The sequence below is a fragment of the Amblyraja radiata genome, chromosome 1 (genome assembly GCF_010909765.2).
Source record: "Amblyraja radiata isolate CabotCenter1 chromosome 1, sAmbRad1.1.pri, whole genome shotgun sequence".
NCBI classification, from domain to species: Eukaryota; Metazoa; Chordata; class Chondrichthyes; order Rajiformes; family Rajidae; genus Amblyraja; species Amblyraja radiata.
In genome coordinates, this window is record NC_045956.1 from 160,272,531 (window position 1) to 160,298,268 (window position 25,738).

The window sequence follows — 25,738 nt, forward strand, 5'->3', positions numbered from 1 at the left end:
TCTGCAAGAAAAAACTACATTGAAGACTCAAACTCGCGACCGAGGAACTGCCGGGATCAAGGCGCAAACTCGCGACCTTGCGGATATGAGCCGAGCACTCTACCACTGAGCCAGCCATTAAAATCTACGCTAAAAAATGTCCATTCCGAAGGCCGACAAATTCCGAATTACGAAAAGTGTCTGGTCCCAAGGCTTTCGGATAAAAGGTTGTGCACCTGTATCTCTAAACTAAACTAAAATACTGATTCACCAGCTGAAGCAGTTGTAGGGTTGACTGGAGCAAATGGTACCTTTATGTCATGTTAGAATTGAGTGCCTTGGCCAATGGCAGCTCTCTGTATAATTTTATTACTGTTTTGTTGTTGGTTGGAACGACAGAATGACTTGCAAAGCTATTTTGGACGTTTATTTCAGAGCAAACTACATTGTTCCGAGTCTAGTGACACATAGGCCAGATCAGATAAAAGCAACAAATTCCCTTCCTTAAAAGGACATTCATAACTAGATGGATTTTTGTTTAATTATCACCATCACAAATGCTTACATTTTATTCAAGATTATTTAATTAGCATTAAAAATTTCTGGTTGCCACAATAGCATTTCAATTTATATCTGCAGAACATTAGACTAGGCCTCCAAACTATGTCCAGTAACATAAATGTATTGCTGCCTTTCATTTAGCTTCCAACAATGTTAAGTTATGTGGCGCTGTTCACTCCATTTTTTTCAAACATTTGTCATAATTGGAGTAAGCCCACGAGGCATAAACCCACTAACTTAATACTTGCTTTGATGTCACTAAAAAGCCAGATTCCAATTCCTTTTATTTTAGTTTCTTCACAAATGTTCTCAGAACATGGAAAAGTTGCTTGGAGACTAAACTTTTATTGTTCAATCTGTTCGTTTAACTGGTTTCAGCACCTGAATAATTAATCTGCAGATATCAGATGTCCACATCCTAGTTCACATATATAACAAAAATATTTCCTATTTATTATTTTAAAATAATGACTATATTACAGTACATCTAAAGGGGCTGTCCCACTTGGGCGACCTAATCCGCGAGTTCTGGCCAGTTTGCCCTCGACTCATAATCGCAGCACGGTCGACACGAGGTCCGAGGAGGTCTTTGTAACTCTCTTTCATGCTCGAGAGTAGTCCCCGTGTACTCGAGGACTCAGCTAGGTCGCTACGTATTTTTCAACATGTAGAAAATGCCCGCGAGTAAAAAAAGGTTGCCATGGATAAAAAAACGATCCTTTTTTACTCGTAGGTTTAGTCGTAGTAGGTCGTAGTAGGTCGGCATGTTAGTCGTAGGTCATCGCGGGTAGTCGAAGGTAGTCGTAGATAGTCTCCATCATAGTTGAAGGGAGGTCGAAGGAGGTCGTCTTCACTCTCCACTATTCGATGTCCAATTTTCCCGAAGTTAGTCGTAGCTAGTCGAAGCTGGTCTTCTACATAGTCGAAGGAGGTCTTCAACATGACATTTTTTTCAAACTTTCCTAAACTCGCCAATTAGGTCGCCCAAGTGGGACGGTCCCTTAATGCTGTGAAGGATGTCATTTTAGAATTACGGTTATATCCCTGATACATTTGATTTGTGTGCCACAGTAACCTTCAGGTTTTATGAGATTAAATTGAAACTAAAACAACTATTCTTGGAGGTTTTTTTTAAATTTACTTCAGGGGTGTGGAAAATGCCAATAAGGTTAGTCTTAATTGCCTAAACCATGCTGCCAAACTGAAGTAGTTAGCATTCCCAAATACCTGCTGTCTTTTTAAAAATTGGTGTTAGTTTATTATTGTCATGTTTACCAAATATGGTGAATAGCTTTGTGTGCCAATGACTCAAATCATACCATTCCAGAGTACAATCAGGTCATGCACAAGTAAAACAGGTCGTGCAAACTGAAAGGAAACAAACAGCAGAGCACAGTATTACAGCCGCAGAGAAAGTGCGGATGAAAGAAAAGTACAAGGGTCACAATGAAGTAAGAGATTGTAACACTGTTGCACCGCAAGGATGCATTCTCAGCCACTTTATTTACTCCTTACACACTATCATTGTGCAGCAAAGCACAAATCCAACTCAATTTACAAATTCACGGACGTCATGACCGTAGTGGACCTTACGGGTGTCAGAGGTTATGGGGAGAAGGCAAGAGAATGTGGTTAGGAGGATGAGATAGATCACCCATGGTTGAATGGCGGAGTAGACTTGATAGGCGGAATGGCCTAATTCTGCTCCTATCGCTTATGATCTTATATCAAATAAGGACGAGACTGAAAACAGGAAGGAGATGGAGAACCTCGTAATTGGATGTCAATTACTTTCTCTCAATATCAGCAAGACAAAAAGATAGTGATCGACTTCAGGAGGTGAAGTGGTACACATATCCCGATATACATTGACGGCTCAGAAGTAGAGATGGTTGAAAGCTTCAAGTTCCTAGGAGTAAATATTGCCAGCAACTTGTCCTGGACTAGTCATATCGAAACAATGGCCAAGAAAGCACACCAATGCCTCTACTTTCTTAGAAGGCTTAGGAAATTTGCCATATCCCCAACAACTCTCACCAACTTCTACAGATGTGCCCAAGAAAGCATTTTATCGGGATGCATCACAACATGGTTTGGGAACAGCTCCATCCAAGACCGCAAGAAATTGCTGAGAATTGTGGACACAGCCAAGACAGTCACACAATTCAACCTCCCTACCATTGACTCATCTACACTTCACGCTGACACGGCAAGGCCACCAGCATAATCAAGCACGAGTCTCACCCCGGTCATTCCCTCTTTTCCGCTCTTCCATCAGGCAAGAGTTACAAAAGTGTGAAAATGCACACCTCCAGATTCAGGGATAGTTTCTTCCCAGCTGTCATCAGGCAACGGAACCATCCCATCAACAACTAGAGAGCGGTCCTGAGCTACCATCTACTTCATTGAAGACCCTTGGATTATTTTTAATCGGACTTTACCTTGCACTATACGTAATTCCCTAAATTCTGTCTCAAATAATTCCACAGATTTACCCAAGGCTGAAGAAATTTCTCCCCATCTCCTTTCTAAAGGTGCGTCCTTTTATTCTGATGCTCTGCCCTCTAGTTCTAGACTCTCCCACAAGTGGAAACATCCTCTCCATATCCATTCTATCCAGGCCTTTCACTATTTGGCAAGTCTCAATAAGGGCACCCTTCATCCTTCTAAACTCCAGTGTGCAGGCCCAGAGCAGTCAAACGCTCATCGTACGATAACCCAATCGCTCCAGTGATCATCCTCTGGATCCTCTCCAACATCAACATCAGGGAGGGGTTGAAAAATTGGGAGTATAAGGATGGAGTTAAAGGGGAAGAGAATCCAGGAAAAGTTACGAAAGACACCCGGATTAATGGGACACCCGAATTAAAGTTCAAGAAGGGATAAGAGAGTAAGGTCAGGTGAAATAGGAACCGGTGTGAGAGGGGAGGTGAATACCGAATTAAAAGTGTCATATATGAATGCACGAAGCACAAGAAATAAAGTGGATGAGCTCAGTTAGAAATTGGTAAATATGATGTTGTGGGATTACAGAGACATGACTGCAAGAGGATCAGAGCTGGGAACTGAATATTCAGTGGTATATGTTCTATCGAAAAGGCAGACAGGTGGGCAGAGGGGGTGGGGTGGCTCTGTTGGTAAGGAATGACATTCAGTCCCTTGCGAGGGGTGACATACAATCAGAAAATGTAGAGTCATTGTGGATAGAAGTGAGAAATTGTATGGGTAAAAAGACCCTAATGGAGTTATCTACCGGCCCCCAAACAGTAACCTGGAGATCGGGTGCAAGTTGTATCAGGAGTTAAAATTGGCATGTAACAAAAGTAATGCTACGGTGGTTATGGGAGATTTCAACATGCAGGTAGGCTGGGAAAATCAGGTTGGTACTGGACTCCAAGAAAAGGAGTTTGTAGAATGTCCCCGAGATGGATTACAGCAGCTTGTACTAGAGCCTACCAGGGAAAAGACAATTCTGGATTTAGTGTTGTGTAATGACAACACAGTAATGGCGGGAAGGGGGGCGGGAAGGAGGGAGGGAAGGGAAGGGGTGGAGATGCTTTTAAGAAGTATAATAAAGTTTAGCGGGCATTTTACCTGCCGGTAGGTTTTCCTTGGTCCTGAAAACTCCAATGAGCCAATTAAAATGCCCGGTCAGCGAAGGAGTTTGCATACAGCTGCCCTCGACTGCCTGTAACGAAATAGCGCCCCACTCAACTGCACTACGAGTCAAAAAGAACCATGCCGACCAACTTTTACTCGCGGTAATTTTTTCAACATGCTGAAAAATTTTCCGCACCCTAGCTGAGGCCACGAGTATTTGGGAACTTCCCTTGAGCATGAAGGAGAGTTCCAGCGACATCATAGGACCTCGTGTCGACCATGCTGCGGGTTTGAAGGACAAAGACACTCTTCTAAACTCGCAGATTAGGTCGCCCAAGTGGGACAGCCCCTTTAGACTGCAAGGAACTCAACACCCAACTGGGACAAAGTAATCCACTAGGTTGACACCCTAAATGTTCATTTTATCTGCCACCAGAGCATTATGGCTGCAGTGTGTCCCATCTACAAAACACACTTCATTTACTCACCCTGTCCACTCTAACAAAGTCACAACAATAATACCCAAACTCACAACACTAATACCCAAACTCACAACACTAATACCAAGAAGAGCAGCAGTTGAATGAGACCAGGTTCCCCTCCAAGTGGCACAACATCCTAACAAAATAATATATTGTCATTTGTTCTAAATCCTGAAACCCCCTAATAAAAATGTGTGAATACGTTCACAGGAGGGCATAGGTTTAGTGTCAATTTAAAAGGAACCCAAGACAAGGTTTTTCACACAAAGGGTGATGAAAATATACAATGAACTGCCAGATTAACTGGCGAAGGCAAGCACAATTACAATGTTCAAAATACATTTAGTTAGGTACAGGGATAGGAAAGGTTCAGAGATAGGAAATGTCTCTCCTGTTATGTAAGGTTTAGAAGGATGTTGGTCAAAGACAGTCAAATGGGATGTCCATTTTGAGGCATCTTTGTTGGCATGGACACATTAGGCCAAAAAGCCTTGTCTCCATGCTATATAATTCTGATATGTGTATCAAGTTACCTTTGCAGTCTTTGCAACTTTAGGGTTGGCATCCATGAAACCATACCTTTGGGGGGGAGAAGGGAAGTAACATGAGGGGGAAATAAAACTGCTTGGTCTTTCTCTTTGTATATCAATAATTAAAGCACTATAAGAATTGTGCAACAGCAGCAGATATGCTTGGAATCCAATTTGATGCCAAGCAGCTATGGAATTTAACTCCATCTGAAAGTAGACATCAGAAATTTGAGGCTGTTGTCCCGACAAGAGGTAATGTTGAGAGATGAGGGAGGGGACAAATGGTTTGAATTCTTCTTGTAACCTAATGGATATGGAATAAGCTTTCTAATCTGATTGTACTGAAACATATCTCAAATATGTTTGGTATTTGATATGGAGCTGAGGAGATCAACCATGCAAGAAATTCTCTGCATGTTAATATAGAAATTGTGTGTTTTTTTTGTCTTGAAAGCTACCAGGGAAACGTGTAACCCCCTAACAATGAGCCAACGGGCCAACAAGCTAAACCTTGTTTAAAAAAAAAAAAAAGATTTGATGGTGGGGTCTCTGCCCACCCTCCCCCCTGCTCCCCGACAAACTCTCGGTCCCCGACAATCCCCCTGGTCCACTTGCTCTGCCCTTTCTTTGTCGCACCTGACCATCAAGGCTGAGCAGGTGAGGAAAGAACTGAGCCCCCTTTATTGCCACTCTTTGCCTTCTGCGATCCAGCCAAGCTGCTATCTATGCTAGTATCTTCCCTTTGATACCATGGCCTCACGTGTGGCACCTTATCAAGGCTTTCTGAAAATCTAGGTAAACAACATTGACAGACGCTCCTTTGTCTGTCCTGCTATTTACTTCCTCAAAGAATTCCAGCAGATTTGTCAGGCAAGATTTCCCCTTTCCAAAACCATGCTGACTTCAGCCTATTTTATCATGAACTTCTAAGTAAGGTGCTAGGGTCCTAGGTGTGTTTGTATTTAGAGATACAGCCCTTTAGCCCACTGAGTTCATGCTGACCATCAATCCCCCCATTCACCCTTGTTCTATACTACCACATTCCCTACATATTAGGGTCATTTTTTACAGAGGCCAATTAACCTACAACTTGGGTATATTTGGTATGGAACTCCATTTATCTAGGCTACTTGAGCAGCATCGCCCAAGCTTGCAACCTCTACCTCCAACAAGGAAAAGGCCATCCGATGCACAGAAACACTGTGTGACCTGCGTGTCCTGCACAATCGTGATTGAGAAACTTACTGCTTGACCTTTCTTCGCCGTGGGATCTAAATAATGGAACTCGCTGCTCAACAGCAGATTGGGAGCTGTTCAAAGCTCACTGCCACCTTCTCAAGGGCAATTACAGATGAGCAATAATAGCTGGCGTTCTCAGTGACACCCAGGTCGTAACACAACGAGCTGAACGATAAAAATGTTATTTTGCCCGTGCGGAATTAGTTGCCGCAACCTTTTCTTTGTCCCAACTGGTATCAACCAAGTCAGAAAAAGAAAAACGACTGTATCCTGGAACATTCTTGGTACATTAGGTTCATTACCCAAGTACAATATGTCCTTATCCTATGAACCATCAGAACAGCCACACAATTTGCTCCTAACAAAAAGGCATCAGGTTTTCCATTCATACAAATCTGATCTCATTGCTGCCTCACCCTTTCATACTTAGCTTTGTGTATTTTTTATTTAAACTTGCCGTGTCCAATTTACAAAGGGAAATTGCTGATTTTTTTTTTACAAACTTACTATTGCACTTTATGAAAAGGTCCTTATTTTCATTATACACAACAATCAAAATGCAGCTGCCACTGCATTTGCACACAAAACATTCACCTTGATGCATGTGAACATAAATAAATGCATACAACAGGATCTTTACCTGATTAGAGAGATAAGAGACTGCAGATGCCAATATCAAGCAAAATACAAAGTGTTAGAGGAACTCAGCGGGTCAGGCAACAATGGAAACAGTGAAGATAAACAGACAGATGATGCTTCAGATTGGGTCCTTCTTCAGACTCAGGACAGTTGATTAGTCTGGAGAAGAGTCCATTTCCCAACACAGATGTTGCCTGATTCACTGAGTTCCTTCAAGACTTTGTTTTATGTTCTTTACCTGATTAATTTGTTTGCAGGAGTTCTTTTCTTTTGGGGATGACCAGTTTACATCTAGCGTGTCTGTGAAATCTTCATTCCACTGCAAATAAAACACAGGAAAGTACAACATAACACCTAGTGCAGATAAATGTTCTCCTCCCACTGGCCAAGTGAGCAATGTTCAGCATATAAAAAGGGAGGCAAGCTCTCGTGCGGTGGCCATTTTGAGAAGGACTACTTTGAAGTGAAAGTGCTGTGCATCAGTTCTAAGTTCAGAGGCTATTTACAAGTTTCAGCAGGAAGGGCGAGTCTTAACAATGGTCCTTTTTCTTTCATCAAGTATCTCTGTCAACTAGGGTACAAAAAAATGCTGGAGAAACTCAGCGGGTGCAGCAGCATCTATCGAGCGAAGGAAATAGGCCACGTTTCGGGCCGAAACCCTTCTTCTGTTCTCTGTCAACTACATTTGTAGCAAGTGTGTCCAGCTGCAGCATCTCTCAAATCTCATGCGGTGCTTGGAGCAGCAGTTGGAATCATTAAGGGGCACACACGAAGCGCAAAGCGTTGTAGATTGGAGCTTCAGGGGAGGTGGTCACAGCACAGGCTCAGCCAGAAAGACAAGTAACCACCAAGTGCTCACGGCAGCTTATGCAGGGTCCGCTTGTGCCAGTTCCCATTTCTAACTAATACTCTCTTATCCAGGCAACATCTTATTAAACCTCTTCTGCACCCTCTCCAAAGCCTCAACATCCTCCCCGTAATGCGGTGACCAGAACCGTATTACGGTTGCCACAGTTTAAGAATAAGGGGTAGGCCATTTAGAACGGAGATGAGGAAAAACGTCTTCACCCAGAGAATTGTGAATCTGTGGAATTCTATGCCGCAGAAGGCAGTGGAGGCTAATTCTCTGGCTGCTTTCAAAGAGAGTTAGATATAGCTCTTAAAGATAGCAACGTCAAGGGATATGGTGAGAAGGCAGGAACGGGGTACTGATTGTTGATGATCAGCCATGATCACATTGCTGGCTCAAAGGGCCGAATGGCCTACTCCTGCACCTATTGTCTATAACTGGGGTGGGTGATTACAACCTTCACGTGGTTCACTTTTTTTCGATTAATGCAATCAACTCAACGTGCACAAAAAAATGGATCAAATAGAACCTACAACTTTAGGCTGTGCACGCCATATGCAAGAAGAAGTCTATAACTGCACACAATAGTCCAAATATAGTTTGGCCAGAATGTTAAACAGCTGCAACATGACGTCAATTTTTATAGTCAACTAGACCAAGTGCAGATCCGTTGGGTCTGTTCCCCCAATGTGTATTTGCGGGGAGGGGGGGGGGGGGTGCGGCATGCAGCGTCACTCACACTAACTACGCCTCCGCACACATGCTAACTAGCCCCCTTGATATTATATTAATATCATTAATTTGCTCCTTTTACTCCATAACCGCCCTATGCACTGACGCATAGCCCCCAACTCGCAGGCACGTCTAGAGAGGGGGGGGGGGGGTAGAGAGTTAAGACAGAGAGAGAATGGGGAGAGACAGAAAGAAAGGGGCAGAGGCAGAAGGGCAAGAGACAGAGGGAGAGGGGGTGGAGGGGAGGTGGGGGAGGAGGGGAGGTGGGGGAGGAGGGGAGAGAGAGACGGGAGGAGAGAGATGGGAGGAGAGAGTGAGGGGAGGAGAGAGTGAGGGGAGGAGAGAGAGGGGGGTTGAGAGGTGGGAAGGGGGGAAGGGGAGGGAGGGTGGAAAGGGCGAGAGGAAGGGGGAGAGAGAGGGGGAGAGAGAGAGAGAGAGAGAGAGAGAGAGAGAGGGGATAGAGAGAGGAGAGAGAGGGGGGAGAGAGAGAGAGGGGAGAGAGAGGGGAGAGAGAGAGAGAGGGGGAGAGAGAGAGAGGGGGGAAGAGATGGGAGAGAGAGAAATGGGGGAGAGAGAGATGCGGGAGAGAGAGATGGGGAGAGAGAAAGAGAGAAGGGGAGAGAGAGAGAGAGAGGGAGGGAGAGAGAGAGATGGGGGAGAGAGAGAGATGGGGAGAGAGAGAGATGCGGGAGAGAGAGAGCTGAGATGGGGGGAGAGAGAGAGAGAGATGGGGGAGAGAGGCAGAGAGAGGGGAAGAAAGGGAGAGAGAGATAGGAGAGCGATGGGGAGAGGAGAGAGAGAGAGAGATGGGGAGAGAGAGATGGGGGAGAGAGAGAGAGATGGGTTAGAGAGAGAGAGAGAGATGGGTAGAGAGAGAGAGAGAGATGGGGAGAGAGAGAGAGAGATGGGGAGAGAGAGAGATGGGGGAGAGAGAGAGAGGGAGAGGGACAGAGAGAGGGAAATGCAACTGTGCGTCACACGTTCAGAATGTTCTGGAAATGAATCGTGCGCGTCTCATGCACAAAAGCTGTCGGCAGTATGGAATTCAGGGGAGGAGCCTGCCGCGACATACACACACGCACACACGCACACACGCACACACACACACAGCGGATCAGATCTAAGCTGTCAATGAAGACAGCAGATTTATTTTTTTTAAACTCTGAAATTAAAAGTTAATGTTAAGAATTAGTGATTGTAAGTGAGAAATAATTCAATTCAATTCAATGAAAAACAATGGAATGGATTAGTGGAGCTAAATGAGAAAATAAAATTCAATGCAATGAAAAAAGAAATAAAGATTGCTTTAATCCACAACGGGGGGCCAGCAGGCGGGGGGGCGGGGCCAGGTGGGCCAGGAGCAAAGGCATTGTGAGGTCAGCAGCTGGGCAACCTTAATATTTTTTTTAAATTTCAGTTTGGTTATAAATTTTTGTAAATATTTAGTAAATATCTCAGAAAATAATTGACCAAATTTATAGAGGATTTATAGAAATTTATAGTGGAGGAGAGCCGGGCAGCAGCAGCGAAAATAAGCCAGCGAAATAAGAAAAATGTCGGCGTTTTTGTAGGAGAGTCGGGCGGCAGCAGCCCTTATGGTGGCTGGCCAGCAGGCGGCGACAAAATGAGTGAGTGGGGGGGGGGGAAGGATTTTATTAGAAAACTAGACTAAGTGGGGGCATCACACAGGAGGGCTGGTCATCCAACGCAATATTCCACTTCTCCACCAATTCTAATATTGGTGGCCAGTGGGGGGGGGGGGGGTTTCTGGAGCGCTAGTATGGGTGTTGTGGGCTGAAGGGACTGGTTTCCAGAGGGCTAGTATGCAAATTGTGCGCCAAATGGATTCTTGGGCTGGCGTCTCAGTCAATCAAGCCTGTTGTGCTGGCAACTCACTCACTCACGGCTGGTGGGCTGGTAGTTGACTCACGGCTAATCCTTGAAATTCTATTTCAAGCAGGATATAAGGCCACCAAATTCAAGTGCAGTTTCTTACCACTTCTAGCAGGGTGCAAGGCCACCAAATTCAAGTGCAGTTTCATACCATTTGAAGTAGGGTGCAAAGCCACTAAAGACAGCGAGTCGTGACATCTCCCTCCTCCATCTTGCAGAGACTGAGCCACACCCACATTTCCGGGTTTTATAACCCCTCCCCCCCCCCCCCACCGGAAAAGGTGTGGCTTTCATGGAGTGATTGACAGGAGAGAGATTCTCAACATTTAAAAAAAAACTAATAACACTTTTATTTTTCATTGATGAGAAGAATTCTCTGCACCTGCTCAGCGGAGGGGGGACTGAGTAAGATGGCCAAAAATCACAGCCGTAAGTGGTAGCATTTTATCTAAAATCAATATACAGTGCAAACAGGAAGTAAGTGCATTTACAGTAGTGCCTTTCAACTTTAAGCCAATGCACCCAAGCCACCATTTGCAGTAAGTAGTGCATTTCAACTTCATGCCACCATTTGCAGTAAGTAGTGCCTTTCAACTTCAAGCCAAAGCACCCAAGCCACCATTTGCAGTAAGTAGTGCATTTCAACTGCATGCCACCATTTGCAGTAAGTGGTGCCTTTCAACTTCAAGCCAATGCACCCGTCACCATTTGCAGTAAGTAGTGCCTTTCAACTTCATGCCACCATTTGCAGTGCCTTTCAACTTAATGCCAAAGCACCCAAGCTACAATTTGCAGTAAGTAGTGCCTTTCAACTAAAAGCCAAAGCACCCAAGCCACCATTTGCAGTAAGTAGTGCCTTTCAACTTCAAGCCAATGCACCCACACCCCCATTCGCAGTGAGTAATGCATTTTAACCTCAAGCCATTGCACCCGCCACCATCTGCAGTAAGTAGTGCCTTTCAACTTCAAGCCACACCCAAGCCATCATTTGCAGGAAGTAGTGCCTTTCAACTTCAAGTCAAAGCAACCAAACCACCATTTGCAGTAAGTAGTGCCTTTCAACTTCAAGTCAAAGCTCCCAAGCCACCATTTGCAGTAAGTAGTGCCTTTCAACTTCAAGCCAAAGCTCCCAAGCCACAATTAGCAGTAAGTAGTGCCTTTCAACTTCAAGCCAAAGCAACCAAGCCACAATTAGCAGTAAGTAGTGCCTTTCAACTTCAAGCCAAAGCAACCAAGCCTCCATTTGCAGTAAGTAGTGCCTTTCAACTTCATGCCACCATTTGCAGTAAGTGGTGTCTTTCAACTACAAGCCACACCCAAGCCATCATTTGCAGTAAGTGGTGTCTTTCAACTTCAAGCCACACCCAAGCCACCATTTGCAGTAAGAAGTGCCTTTCAACTTCAAGCCAAAGCAACCAAGCCACCATTTGCAGTAATAGTGCCTTTCAACTTCAAACCAAACCTCCCGCCACCATTTGCAGTAAGTAGTGCTTTCAACTTCAAGCCAAAGCACCCAAGCCACCATTTGCAGTAAGTAGTGCCTTTCAACTTCATGCCACCATTTGCAGTAAGTAATGCCTTTCAACTTCAAGCCAATGCACCCACACCCCCCATTTGCAGTAAGTAGTGCCTTTTAACTTCAAGCCACACCCAAGCCACCATTTGCAGTAAGAAGTGCCTTTCAACTTCAAGCCAAAGCAACCAAGCCACCATTTGCAGTAATAGTGCCTTTCAACTTCAAGCCAAAGCTCCCAAGCCACCATTTGCAGCAAGTAGTGCCTTTCAACTTCATGCCACCATTTGCAGTAAGTAGTGCCTTTCAATTTCAAGACACACCCAAGCCAAGCCAAACCAACCAGGGGAGGGGAATGGCGCTTTCTGGAGCGCTAGTATGAACCATTTTAGAACCAATAGACTTTTTTTTTGTAAGCTTTAGAACCAATAGAGACACGTTTTGCAAGCTTTAGAACCAATAGACATTTTTTGCAAGCTTTAGAACCAAGACATATTTTTGCAAGATTTAGAACCAATAGACATTTTTTTTGCAAGCTTTAGAACCAATAGAGACATTTTTTTGCAAGCTTTAGAACCAATAAAGACATTTTTTTTGCAAGCTGTAGAACCAATAGACATTTTTTTGCAAGCTTTAGAACCAATAGAGGCATTTTTTTGCAAGCTTTAGAACCAATAGACATTTTTTTGCAAGCTTTAGAACCAATACATTTTTTTGCAAGCTTTAGAACCAATAGACATTTTTTTGCAAGCTTTAGAACCAATAGACATTTTTTGCAAGCTTTAGAACCAATAGAGACACTTTTTGCAAGCTTTAGAACCAATAGACATTTTTTTGAAAGCTTTAGAACCAATAGACATTTTTTTGCAAGCTTTAGAACCAATAGAGACAATTTTTGCAAGCTTTAGAACCAATAGAGACAATTTTTGCAAGCTTTAGAACCAATAGACATTTTTTGCAAGCTTTAGAACCAATAGACACTTTTTTGCAAGCTTTAGAACCAATAGACACATTCTGCAAGCATTTTAGAACCACTAAGGGCACTTACATTTGAGTAGACATGTGTTCAGTGTTATTCACAGCTCAGAGAAACGTGACCCTCTGCCTTCCTCCATCTTGAAGAGACTGTGTGGCACACCACTTCCTGGTTTTATAGTCCCTCCCCCCTGCCGCCAGCGGGGGCAGCAAAGAGAATGGGGAATTTTGTAAAAACATTAATATCTCTGTCATTTTTAATCGACGGGCAAAATCCTCGGCACACATGCGGCGGAGGGGGGCTCTGAGCAAGGTGGCCAAAAATGACGGCCGTAGGTGGCGGCGTTCTCTCGGAAATCACAGCACAGAAGGCCAAAACCGGTCAAGAACAGACTTTTAGTAATATATAGATGTGTACATAAAAATGTCTAAATGTAATGAGGAGTGGATGAGTGAATCTAAAAGTGCAATGGCTAGCGAAATGGAAAACATCTCGGAGTTTTTGCATGTGGTTTTGGCGGACCAAGGAATCAAAGGCCAAATCTGACACCCACAAACACACTTTTAAAAGTATATAGATATGATGATATGATGCCTCGACTGATGAAGGGATGCATGCCATTCACCTTCTTTACCACCCTTGCCACATACTCCTACTTTCAGGAAGCTATGGGCTTGCACCCCAAGATCCTTTGTACATCAATGTACCCAAGGGTTCTGCCATTTACTGTCCATGGTAGTAATAATAAATGATTTTAACTTTGCTAATATTGACTAAGACTGCCTATGTGCCAAAAAATTTGATGGGGACGAATTTGTTAAGTGTATCCTAGGAAGTTTTCTCAAGCAATGAGCAGATGGCCCGACTCAACAAAGCCCAACCTACTCTCATGGGCAGAACCTACACAGTAAAGGGTAGGGCTCAGGGGAATGGTGTAGAGCAGAGGGATCAAGGAGTACTTGTACACAGTTCATTGAAAGTGGTATCTCAGGTGCAAAGGGTGGTCAAAAAGGCCTTTGGCACATTGGCCTTCATTAGTCAGAATACGGAGCAAAGAAGTTGGAAGGTTATGTTGCAGTTGTACAAAACGTTGGTGAGGCCGCATTCAGAGTATTGTGTTCAATCTTGGACACTATGTTGTAGGAAAGATGTTGTCAAGCAGGACAGAGTGCAGAGAAGATTTACAAGGATGCTGCCAGGACTCGAGGGCCTGAATTATAGAGGGAGGTTGAGTAGGCTAGGACTCTATTCCATGGAGAGCAGGATGATGAGGGGTGATCTTATGGAGGTGCATAAAATCATGACAGGAATAGATCGGGTAGATGCACAGATTCTCTTGACCATAGTAGTAGAATAGAGAACTAGCAGACATAGGTTTAAAGGTGAGGAGGGTAAGATTTAATAGCAACCTGAGGGGTAACTTATTCATGCAAAGGGTTGTAGGTGTATGGAACAAGCGGCCAGAGGAGGTAGTTGGGGCAGGTGCCATCACAACATTTAAGAAACATTTAGGCAGGTATGTGGATAGGAGAGGTTTAGAGTGATATGGGCCAAATGCAGGCAGGTGGGACTAGTGTAGATGGGACATGTTGGCCGGTGTGGGCAGCTTGAGCCGATGGGTCTGTTTCCACGCTGTAACTATGACCCATTCCTTAAGAAACTTGGGTTGATCCTTCTTTTGTTTTTCCTCAGCTGTATTCATTCTTTCCTAAAACCTCAAAATCCACCAAGGTCCTCTCTCTGAGTTACTCCTTTAATTCTAAAAAGTTTTGGTACCATTCATCCATGGTTACCTTGCCTAGTTTCCTTTCAACTTTGGTAGTGTCCTGCATTATGAATCCATGGGATTTTAGCCAGTAACCCAGACTACAAACAGACCAGAACTGAAACATGTAAAAGTGTGCTGAAATAGAACCACAAGATACTTTTTGCTCACTTGGCACATAATCTACATAATAAAGTCTGGAACCACCACATACCTGCAGGTTTGGTAGTGTCTTTTCAGTCTCCACGTCATTTTCTGGTTTGTCTGTAAGCAACCCCTGAACCTGGTATTCTAGGACATAACTATCAATGAATCTTTCCAGTTCTTCTATCTCTTGAGAACGGTTGCTTCCAGCTTCTGAGGAAGCAGAGGCTACTGATGAATTTTCCATGTCTGCTTTCAGTAAGGTACCTGAGGAAAGGACAAATGGATCATTTAAACCACATTCACATATCCTGTCATGGCAGCTGTGGAATTTTAGAAAGAGGTAATGATAATCAAAAACTACCAAATTATTGAAGAAAACCCCAAAGATCAAATGGTATTTTTCAGCAGTGAAATAATCTGCCATCCTTACCTAGTCTGACCTACATGCGACTCTAGACTCTCATCATGTTAATTTGTTGAAGGCAATTGCAGAAGGATAATAAATGCTGGTTCATGTGATGAATTATACAAACTAGTTAAAAATTTATCCTCTGTTACAAGTGCTAAAACACAATGTACATATATTGAACTACAGTTTTGAAAATGGATTACATTAACTTCATTGTAACCAAATGAATACAAGAGTGAATTTTTCTATCCTCGTACAAGCAAGATTATCTTTGTTCCGTTTCAGTACGTATGACAACTAAACACTCTTGATATATTGCAAGTCAGGTCCTTTACGTATATGCAAGCCAAATGAAGAACAGTAGGGGGAGTGCTATCACACAAAATGCAGGGAAATTAAGATACATAACAGACAATCATATATATATCAATCAGATAAACGTTCTGTTTTACGTATTGTGTATTTGAATATCAATCTTTGATAGCGTGAAGTACATGACAACCATTTCCAGGACTTCCACATTATTTGTGAGGAAATTAGACCCAATCTTCCCAAGGTTGACCATTGTCGAGTACTTTTGCAACAACTAGACCTTCACAATGCAACAGTGAATTGGATCCTATGTCAGTAGGTCCTCAGCCTTAATTAGCTTTCATTTTCCTGTGAACCATCTACCTTGGCAACATGTTCTTACATCATAATGACTTAAACATGAATGTGGGAGGTATGATGGGCAATACAATGATACAGCTGGTAGAACCTCTGCCTTACAGCGCCAGAGACCCAGGTTCAATCCTTACCTCGAGTACTGTCTATGTGGAGTTTGCATGTTTTCTCTGTGACCTCGTGGGTTTCTCCTGCGTGTTCCAGTTTCCTCCCACATCCCCCAAAGACATGGGGTTTTGTACTGTTTTGAATTAATTGGCCGTTGTAAATTGCCCCATGGGTGTAGGGAGTGGATGAGAAAGTGGGATAACATAGAACTAACGTGAACAGGTGGTTGGCATGGACTCAGTGAGCTGATGGGCCAGTTCCCATCTGAATCTGTACGAGAGTTGCAGCTGTATTGTTCCATCAATCAATGAGTAAGTTTGCCAATTACCGGGTACATGAAAATTGGTGGCGTTGGTGTCAAGAGAGGAAGGTAGTCTTAAAGTGGTAAAATGGACAGGTTAATGGCAATTGGGATTTAATCCTGGTAAGTGTGAGGTGATTCATTTAAGGAGAGGGGTCTGTAATGGCAAGACATATACCATATCAATAATAGGGCTTTAGGGAATATAGGACATTGTGTACATCAAGGGACCATTGTGCAGAAGTCCAAAGATCCCCGATGATGACCACACAGATAGATATGAAGATAAAGAATGAATGCAGGAGACTTGCTTTCACTAACATAGGCTACAAGATTTAAGTTAAGTCGAGTTTATTGTCAAATGCACTAGTACATTAAGGTATTGGCACAATCAAAATGTTGCTTGCAGCAGCATCACAGGAATATAGGCTCACAGTGATACGGTTCACTTCTTAATAAACAGACAACTCACAAGAAGGTTAGTTAGACGAACCCAAGCTTTACTGATCATCGGCCGGGAAGTGACGAGGATACTCCAGTCAAGTAAGCAACACAGTCACTTGACTTTCCTCGTGTCACCACTTCAATGAACAAAGAATTGCATGATGTTTTATATTGTGTGGTTGTCACTTAGTCACATTCCAAAGATGTTAGTCATGGTCAGAGATGTAGTCAATACACATTACCACAAGATGCGTCTGAGCTTGTCTCTTGTCAATTAGTAGACGCATTTCATAGGCATCTTATCAATTGGTACTTTCAAGATAAGACATCTCAAAGGCATCGGTCATTGTCTCAATATACATCACTGAGACAAGTCTAGGCTTCTAGCTCTCATCAATTGGTAGTCACATTTCAAAGGTATCGGTCATTGTCTCAATACACAGCAACCTGAGGCAAGCCCAGGCTTGCTTCTCTCCCTTATCAATCCACTGAAAAAGGCCTGCTTGAGACGGAATTTAAGCTATAACCTAGTCCAGGATTCCATTATATAACTTTTGTATATTTAAAAGCATTTAAACTTTTCAACAGCACACAAAAGCATGGATTATACATGTTACACATAAATTCTACAATATAGTGAAAAAAGACTGCACAAACAAGACATTAGTGCAAAGCACAATTAGAACATGGTGGTGCAAGATAGGTAGTCTGCAGTATTCTGCTCATTAGGCAAGACAAAGGTTTGGTAGGAAAGAACTGAAGATGCTGGTTTAAAACAAAGGTAGACACAAAATGCTGGAGTAACTTAGTTGGACAGGCAGCATCACTGGAGAGAAGGAATTCCTCCAGAGATCCTGCCTGTCCCACTGAGTTACTCCAGCACTTTGTGTCTACCCAAGGTTTGGTAGGTCAGTTCACAAGCCTGATAGCTGAAGGAAAGTAGCCATTCCCACACCTGGTACTGTTCAACTTCAGGCTTCTGTACTTCCTGCCAATAGTAGCCACAAGGAAAGGCAGGGTCTGGATGGCAGGGATCCATGATGATGGATGCCATCTTCTTGATGCACCACCTCTCACAGATGCTTTTGATGGTGGGGAGGCCTGTGCCTCTATGGACTGAGCCGAGTCCATACTCTGTGCAGCCCCTATGATCCTGGGCATTGGAGTTGCCACATTAGATGCAGCCAGGCAGGATACTTTCTACAGTGCATTTGTAGAGGTTGGTTGGGGGTACTCGGTGACATTTCAAACCTCTTTAAACGATGAAAGAATAAAGAGCAGGAAATATGTGCTACAACTTCATATAACATTGGTTAGGCCACAAATGCAATATTGAGTGCAGTTGGTTGCAATACAAAGAATGTGACTGGATGGGAGAGTTCAGAAGAAATCCCTAGGATACTGGAATGCAATGCTTCAGCTATAAGGAGAGACTGGATAGGCAATCTGTTTTCCTTGGAGGATACGGGGCTTAGGGGGAAAATTGATAAAGATAGATATACAATATTCAAGAGGCATAAATAAGGTAATGAGGATAGAGAGTAAGATAATTTTCTGGATAGCAGAAGTATCCAAGGCTCTTAAAAGAGCCTCTTGAATTAGTTGAATTGAATTAAGCCTCTTGAATCCAAATCATTTATATGTCACAAACAACAGAGGTCCCAGCACAGATTCCTGCAGAACCATTGGTCACAGACCTCCAGCCCGATTATTGTTCTTCCATCAGTAAACCAGTTCTGAATCCATACAATCAATTCACTGTTAATCCCACACATCTTAATCTTCTAGATGTGGATCAACCTAGCGTGGGGCCTTTGTCAACAGCAGCAAATGAAAAATGAAGTATCAACAATCTTTTGTTTCATTTAAAATGAGAGAAGAGTTATGGTCAGAAATTACACTTTACTCCACATAGGATGGGAATAGGGAAAATTAGTTAATGTAATTACATCAAAGGAAAAAAATTAAGGAACATTTGCATAAAAGGTTAAATGGAGGACAAGTTAGGGCAGGAATCTTTACACATACGGACAGAATAAAAGGAATGTTTTGAATAAACTTCAGATGAAGTTCAATGAGGAGGGCTTGGCATTGGTGTCATTGGGATGGATACAAGTGGGTTGGGAAAATAAACTGACCACGATAGAATAAAGTATCTACAAAGACAGGGAAATTGGCAGAGAAGAGGAGAATATTCTTAATAACAAAGATGTTAACTCATTTCATTACAGATAAATAATTAGGCAGGTACTGCAGAATAAATAAACAGGATTAAAACCCGAGCCTATAAATATTTTTGGGTAAAATGGCACCAATGATTGGTCTGATTATACCCAGCATTATTCCTTGTCAAGTACATTTAAGGCCGAGAGCAAAATATCACTAAATATTCAGGAAAAGATCGGGGTCGAGTGCAAGTCACTGAGATAAATCGTCCCATGGGCTACCACCAGTACAACCGTCCTCTGTTGTTGCAGGGACCTTCACTCCAATGCCAAACTCCCTATGGAGCACCTGCCCCATAGAATCTTCTGGTCCTTCATTAGCCGGTGGCCTCCACTTAGTGAAAATGACCAGTAAAAGAACAACACTAACATGAAAAACAATTAACAAAAAAGAAATGCAGATTGAGTGGTTAGGCTGGGGAAAGCTTGGCCTTGGGAGGTGTTTCAGACGGGAAGAAAGGAAATCAGGAAATTACAACCAGTAACTTAATATCCACTGTCAGGAAATTGCCAGAACCTATGGATTCGGTGAATGTTTTGAGCCAATGGTAGGTAGGTCATACCCGACTAATCTGAGTGCAAGAGAATTCCAATGGATGTTATTTTATAAGTACTTGCAGATGGCACGTGATACAGTCCCTCAAAGCTAAAAGTTATAGTTCATGGAACCAGAGAAAGTTGGCAGAATGCAAGAGATAACCACCAGCAGCCCTGCCAACAGTCTGTCTGTTATTTTGTAATTTTTAATTATTTTTAGTGTCTGTAAATGTTCTCTGGTTTATTTTACGTGGGGAGAGGGGTAACTTTTTTTTCCAGTTTCTTACCTTGCCGGAGATACAATTATTTTCCGGATCGCATCTGGTCTGCGGCCTAACATCGATGGAGCTGGAGGCCCCCTCGGACTGACCTTGGGCCACACCGCGGGGCGTAGACTTAACATCGGAGCCAATCCCTTGCCTGGGATTGCTCCAAACGCGGCCTGTGGACTTTACCATCGTGAGCTCGCAGTCTCGGGAGAGGCCGAGTCGGGAAGCTCCAACGACGCAGAGGTTCAACCAGCCCCGTCGCGGGGTCCGATCGCTGGCGCGGGGGAGCTGATATCCCCCCGATGCAGGAGCTGATCGCCCCGATGCGGAGGGCCCAAACCCCGCCGGCTACAGGAGTCAAGATAGTCCTGTCAATGGGGGGCTCGAGGCCCCTGACCGCGGGAGAGCAAAGTAGGGAAGAGATTTGAACTTTCTTTCGCCTTCCATCATAGAGAGGAATGTGGAGGAGTCACTGTGGTGAATGTTTATGTTAAAATGTATTTTGTGTGTTCCGTTGTTTTTTATTTGTATGTCCGACTTGGCAAATGAAATTCCTCATATGTTGTAAAACATACTTGGCTAATAAAGCATTATTGTAATTGTGATTGTGAGAAAGGGAAAAAAGGATTAAAAAAACACCCAATTAAATAATAATAATAATAATAATTTTATTTATAGAGCACTTTAAAAACAATCATAGTTGCAACAAAGTGCTGTACATCAATAGGAAGGATGTGTCCAGTGCTATGCCACTTGGTCATGTGGTTGGTTGGGCCTCAGCCAAGAATGCCAAAGACAAAAAGGCACCGCTATAAACGATGTAATTAGAATTAAATTACAAAGAGAAATTAGCAAAACCGTGACAAATTCATTTAAAACATGGTTAAACAGCAGAGAAGTGCTGCATCTTCTTCCAAATATTGGTCCTTATGTGTGCTTACATGGTTATAGAGAGGGCACAGAAGAGATTTAAGAGAATATAGTCTCAAGGAGAAAGGATTTCAGGTGGAAGATTAGACTGGACAAACTGGACCTGTTGTCCTTGAAACAGAGTCAAGTCAAGTCACATTTATTTATATAGCACATTTAAAAAACAACTCTTGTTGGCCAAAGTGCTTTACATTTGTTATAAGAATAGTATAACCAAACAAACTACATACATATATACATATAGCCCTCGCTCAGTGGACGTCAGGAAAGGCTTTTTTTAATTTTTATTATGAAACTACTTTTATTCAAAAAATAAACATAAACATAGAGTATTAACACAATCAAAGACTGCCTATGCTGAGTTTACAAGCAAATGATCGTCAAATTAATAACATCAACGTCAACTGGACCCACGAAATGGCCGTTGAAGGTCGAGTGTTCCATTTATCAACAAAACACTCGACCTTCAACGGCGACCAGTATTCATGGAAAGCCTCCAAAGTCCCCATGGACACCACGTGTTCCCTCTTAACACTTAAACAAAATTATCAAATTAAAATATTAACATTCTTATCGATAATATATTCAACCTCCTGTGGTGACCAGCGTTCACAGAAGGCCTCCACAGTCCCCATGGACACCGCGTGTTCCTTTTCTAGGGACACGCGAGCTCGGACGTAACCCCGGAAAAGGGGCAGGCAGGCGACCGGTGTGCGGCCATCGACTGCCCGCTGCCTGGACCCGCGAATGGCCATCTTGGCCAGGCCCAGGAGCAGACCGACAGGGAGACCCACTCCTCCCTCCCAACCTTCCCCCCTCTGCACCGGATGCCCATAAATTAATAATGTTGGACTAAAATGTAGCCAAAACTTGAGGAGCAGCCCTTTCAGATATTCGAACAGTGGCTGCAACCTCTCACACTCTATGTACACATGGAACACGGTCTCTACCTCACCGCAGAAATGACAAGCAGGGGAGGAGTCCGTGAACCGGCTCAAATACCTATTACAGGCCACGGCTTTGTGCAACACTCTCCACCCCAGGTCCCCGATGTAAAGGGGGAGGACTCCCTTGTAGAGAGACCTCCACTGGGGACCGCTCCCCTCGTCAGGTGGTAACACGGACCGCCAGGGTGTGTCTGGACGAAAGACGAGGGCGAGGAAGTGGAGAGTGTGCAGGAGCAGCCTGTACAGTACGCGCCTCTCCGCGTCACAGAACGGTACGCTGGGCATCTCGGAAAGGCGGCTCATGTTGCATGGGGCCGACTCTCGGGGAGGGACCCGGGCCTTGGGCCCTATGAACAATTCCGACTGAACGGGGGCAAGCTCGTCCGGAATCGTTCCATGCACACGTCTCTCCTCAACACCCACCATCACAGCCACGACACCCCCCTCCCCCTAAGGAGTAGGGCCCTGGCTGAAGGTGACCAAATTCCTGGCCTTCAAGAGGTCACGGTAAAAGCCAGGCAACTCCCGCCTAGCGCGTCGACTCATGCCCGCTAATGGGAGCCGTGAGCCCTCCTGAAGGCAGCGCCCCTGGCGTAAAAAATACGTCGCCAACACGTGCCATTTAGGAGGGTAGTCCGAGTAGACGTACCTCCGCAGGGTCCTGAGTCGGAGAGCCGCCACCTGGGTGCGAATACAGACCAGCGCCTGACCACCCTCCTCCAATGGGAGACTCAGAACCCCAGCAGAGACCCAGTGGTTCCTCTCGCCCCAGAAGAAGTTGACCAATCTCCTCTGTAACATGGTTATAAAATAAGAGGACGGGACCATAGTGGCCATCCGGTACCACAGCAGAGAGGCCACCAGCTGGTTAATAACTACAGCCCTGCCCCGGTAAGAGAGCACACCAAGTAGGCCGGACCAACGTCCCAGCCGGGCAATCACCTTCGCCTCCAGCTCCTGCCAGTTCGCCGGCCACCCCCTCTCATCGGGACTCAGGTAGACCCCCAGATAGAGGAGGTGCGTGGTATTCCACGCAAAACCTGCCATCTCCTCCGGCAGGGAGTCCACCTGCCACCCACCCACCAAGAGACCAGAACACTTCTCCCAGTTGATCTTGGCGGAGGAAGCAGCCGAGAAAACCTTCTGGCACTCACGCATCCTCCGCAGGTCAACAGGGTCGGTGAACATCAGAATTACATCGTCGGCGTAGGCCGAGAGGACCACCTCCATCCCCGGCCCCGGTAAAGCCAGGCCTGTCAACCGTCTCCGGAGAAGGCACAGGAAAGGCTCAACACAGATGGAGTACAGCTGGCCGGACATGGGACATCCCTGACGAACACCCCTCTCAAAGGGAAAGGGGGCCAACAAAGAGCCGTTGACCTTAACAAGGCATTCTACAGCAGTATATAAAAGTCGAACCCAGGCCACAAATTGTGGTCCAAATCCGAACGCCTGCAGAGTCCCCAGAAGGTAATCATGCTCCACCCTGTCGAACGCCTTCTCCTGGTCGAGGGAGAGAAAGGCAACCGACAGACCAGCTCCCTGGGTCAGATAGATCAGGTCCCGGACTAGATGAACATTGTCCTGGATGGACCGGCCCGGGACTGTGTACGACTGGTCAGGGTGGATCACCTGGGACAACACGGGACCCAGGCGATTCGCTAATGCCCGGGCAAAAACTTTATAGTCCGTGCTGAGGAGAGAGACCGGGCGCCAGTTCTTCAAAAGGCGGAGATCGCCCTTCTTGGGCAGCAGGACAACAACTGCCCTGCGCCACGAGAAGGGCATCTCCCCAGTCGCCAGGCTCTCCCCCAGGACCTTCATATAGTCACCCCCCAGGACATCCCAGAAGGCTCTAAGGTACTCCACAGTCAGCCCATCCAGCCCTGGAGACTTGCCCCCCTTGAGCTGGTGCAGGGCACCAGTCATCTCCTCCAGAGTTAGGGGATCATCCAGGTGTTCAGCCACATCATTGCACACAGCAGGTAAGCCCTCCCACAGGACCTCTTGTGCCTCCCCACTCGATGTGCCTGCCGAGAACAGAGTCTTGTAGAAAGACCCAACCGAGGCACCAATGCTCTCTGGATCTGTGACAGAGGAGCCATCATCCGCAAGCAACTCAACAAGCTGCCTGCGGGCTCCTCGCCCCTTCTCCAGAGAAAAGAAAATGGGGGAGGCACGGTCCAGATCGTGCAACATCTGGACTCGCGACCTCACATACGCACCCCGGGCTCTCCTAAGCTGCAAGTCCCTCAGTGCTCCCTTCTTCTCCTGGTATTCCTCCCACTCACATGAAGCCCCACCAGTCTGATCCAGACGTGCCCCCGAGTCGAGCAACTCTCTCTCAAGCCGTCCGATCTCAGAGTTTCGCCTCTTAGTCGACCCCCTCGTGTAGTCCTGGCAAAACAGACGGACGTAGGCCTTCCCCACGTCCCACCACTGCCTTAGGGAAAGGAAACGCCCCTGCCTCTCTCTCCACCTCGCCCAGAACTGCCTGAATGAATCCTGGAATCGGCGATCCTCCAACAGCTGGCTATTAAAATGCCAGTACGCGGACCCAGCCCGTGTGCGCATCGGGATAAAATCCACTCGCACCAGGCAATGGTCCGAGCATGGTGCCGGCTGCATGGAGGCCGCCGAAACACAGGAGACATAGGCCTTGGACACGTATAGATGATCAATACGGGAACCACCACCCTCAAACCTGTACGAGAAGGCGTTAGAGTCGGGGTGGAAATTCCGCCAAGCATCTACCAGCTCAAAAGAGTCCACCATCTCCCTTAGAGTCTTTACTGCACCCGGGTCACGCTGAACGCCAGAGCGATCTCTTGCCTCGAGGGCACAATTAAAATCTCCCCCAAGGAAAACACACTCCCCACGGTCGATAGTATTCAACAACGTGGTCACTTCCCTTGTTAAGCGCGTCTGCATTACGCCGATCTTGGGGGCGTACACATTAATGAAGTGTAATGGCACGCCATCCAAGCGCACGGCCAGATACAGCAAACGGCCTGGTACAATGCTCTGCACTTTGAGGATCTCTGGCTGGAAAGACGGGGCCAACAGGAAGGCCACTCCACTCGAATTGGAGCTGAGATGACTCATGTAGACCCCCCCCTCCCACTCCAGGAGCCAGGTGGGTTCATCACTAGCCACAGTGTGTGTTTCCTGCAGGAAGCTCACCGCATACCTCCCGTCCCTGAGCACTGAGAGATGGTGAAACCTACGGAGAGACCCCCTGCCCCCATTGATATTCAGGCTGGCTATAGTGAGCTTCATTTTGAGAGTACACTAGATCTTTTACCCGCCCCCGGTGAAGGATTGGAGCCGCCCCTAACCTTCTGCCCTCTCTTTAGGGTCTGAAAAAGCTCTTGGAACTGGCGCCTCTCATTTCTTATTAGCCCCGCCTCATTCCCCTTCTTCTGAAGGATGGCATGAATGGACTGCATGGGCGCCCTCAGATCCGACCAGCGGTCGACAGCCAAATCCAGCTTGTTCCTACTCCCTCTAGTGTCCTTTAAGAACTTCCGAAGTTCCCAGACTTCGACAAGTCGAGACACGGGGCCGCGGGTGGAGCAGTCAGATAACTCACTGTCTATGGACTCCGCGTACCCCACTTCCTCGCACTCAATGTCCGAGCCCGAAGTTGGAAGATTATTACTCTCAGCCGCCTCACTCACCCCTCCCTGTGAGGTGAGCATTTCAGCCACATCACACAGTCCCTCCTCTGTCATCATCCCACTTCCAGGATCAGTGACCGGGGCAGGTACCATTGCTTCTGACTGCGGCAAGCTAACTGACAATTGGCCATTCTCCTGCACGCTCCCACCGCCCTCTGTAACCGGATTGGGAACAGTGAAGTCGGACCAAGTCTCCGGGCCTTGCTGTGAGCGGGCCTTGCCTGGAGTCCGACCGAAGGACACGATCTGAAACGATCTTACCCTCCTCCTCATCCAAGGTACCCGCCCCTGCACCATCACCCAGAGAGTCCCCGTC

The 25,738-nt window shown here is 45.5% G+C and overlaps 1 protein-coding gene across 7 annotated transcripts in view; it reads right to left on the reverse strand.

Moving 5' to 3' along the window:
• Positions 1–25,738, reverse strand: part of ctif (cap binding complex dependent translation initiation factor) — a 183,994-nt gene that overhangs the window by 114,450 nt on the left and 43,806 nt on the right. For all 7 annotated transcript variants that reach the window (XM_033033774.1, XM_033033767.1, XM_033033784.1 and 4 more), the window contains exons 2-3: positions 14,974–15,170; positions 7,269–7,349 (exon numbers count right to left, since the gene is read on the reverse strand). In XM_033033774.1, the coding sequence (XP_032889665.1) occupies positions 7,269–7,349; positions 14,974–15,150 (258 nt within the window). In that variant the 5' untranslated portion in view covers positions 15,151–15,170. The remainder of the gene's footprint in view (positions 1–7,268; positions 7,350–14,973; positions 15,171–25,738) is intronic.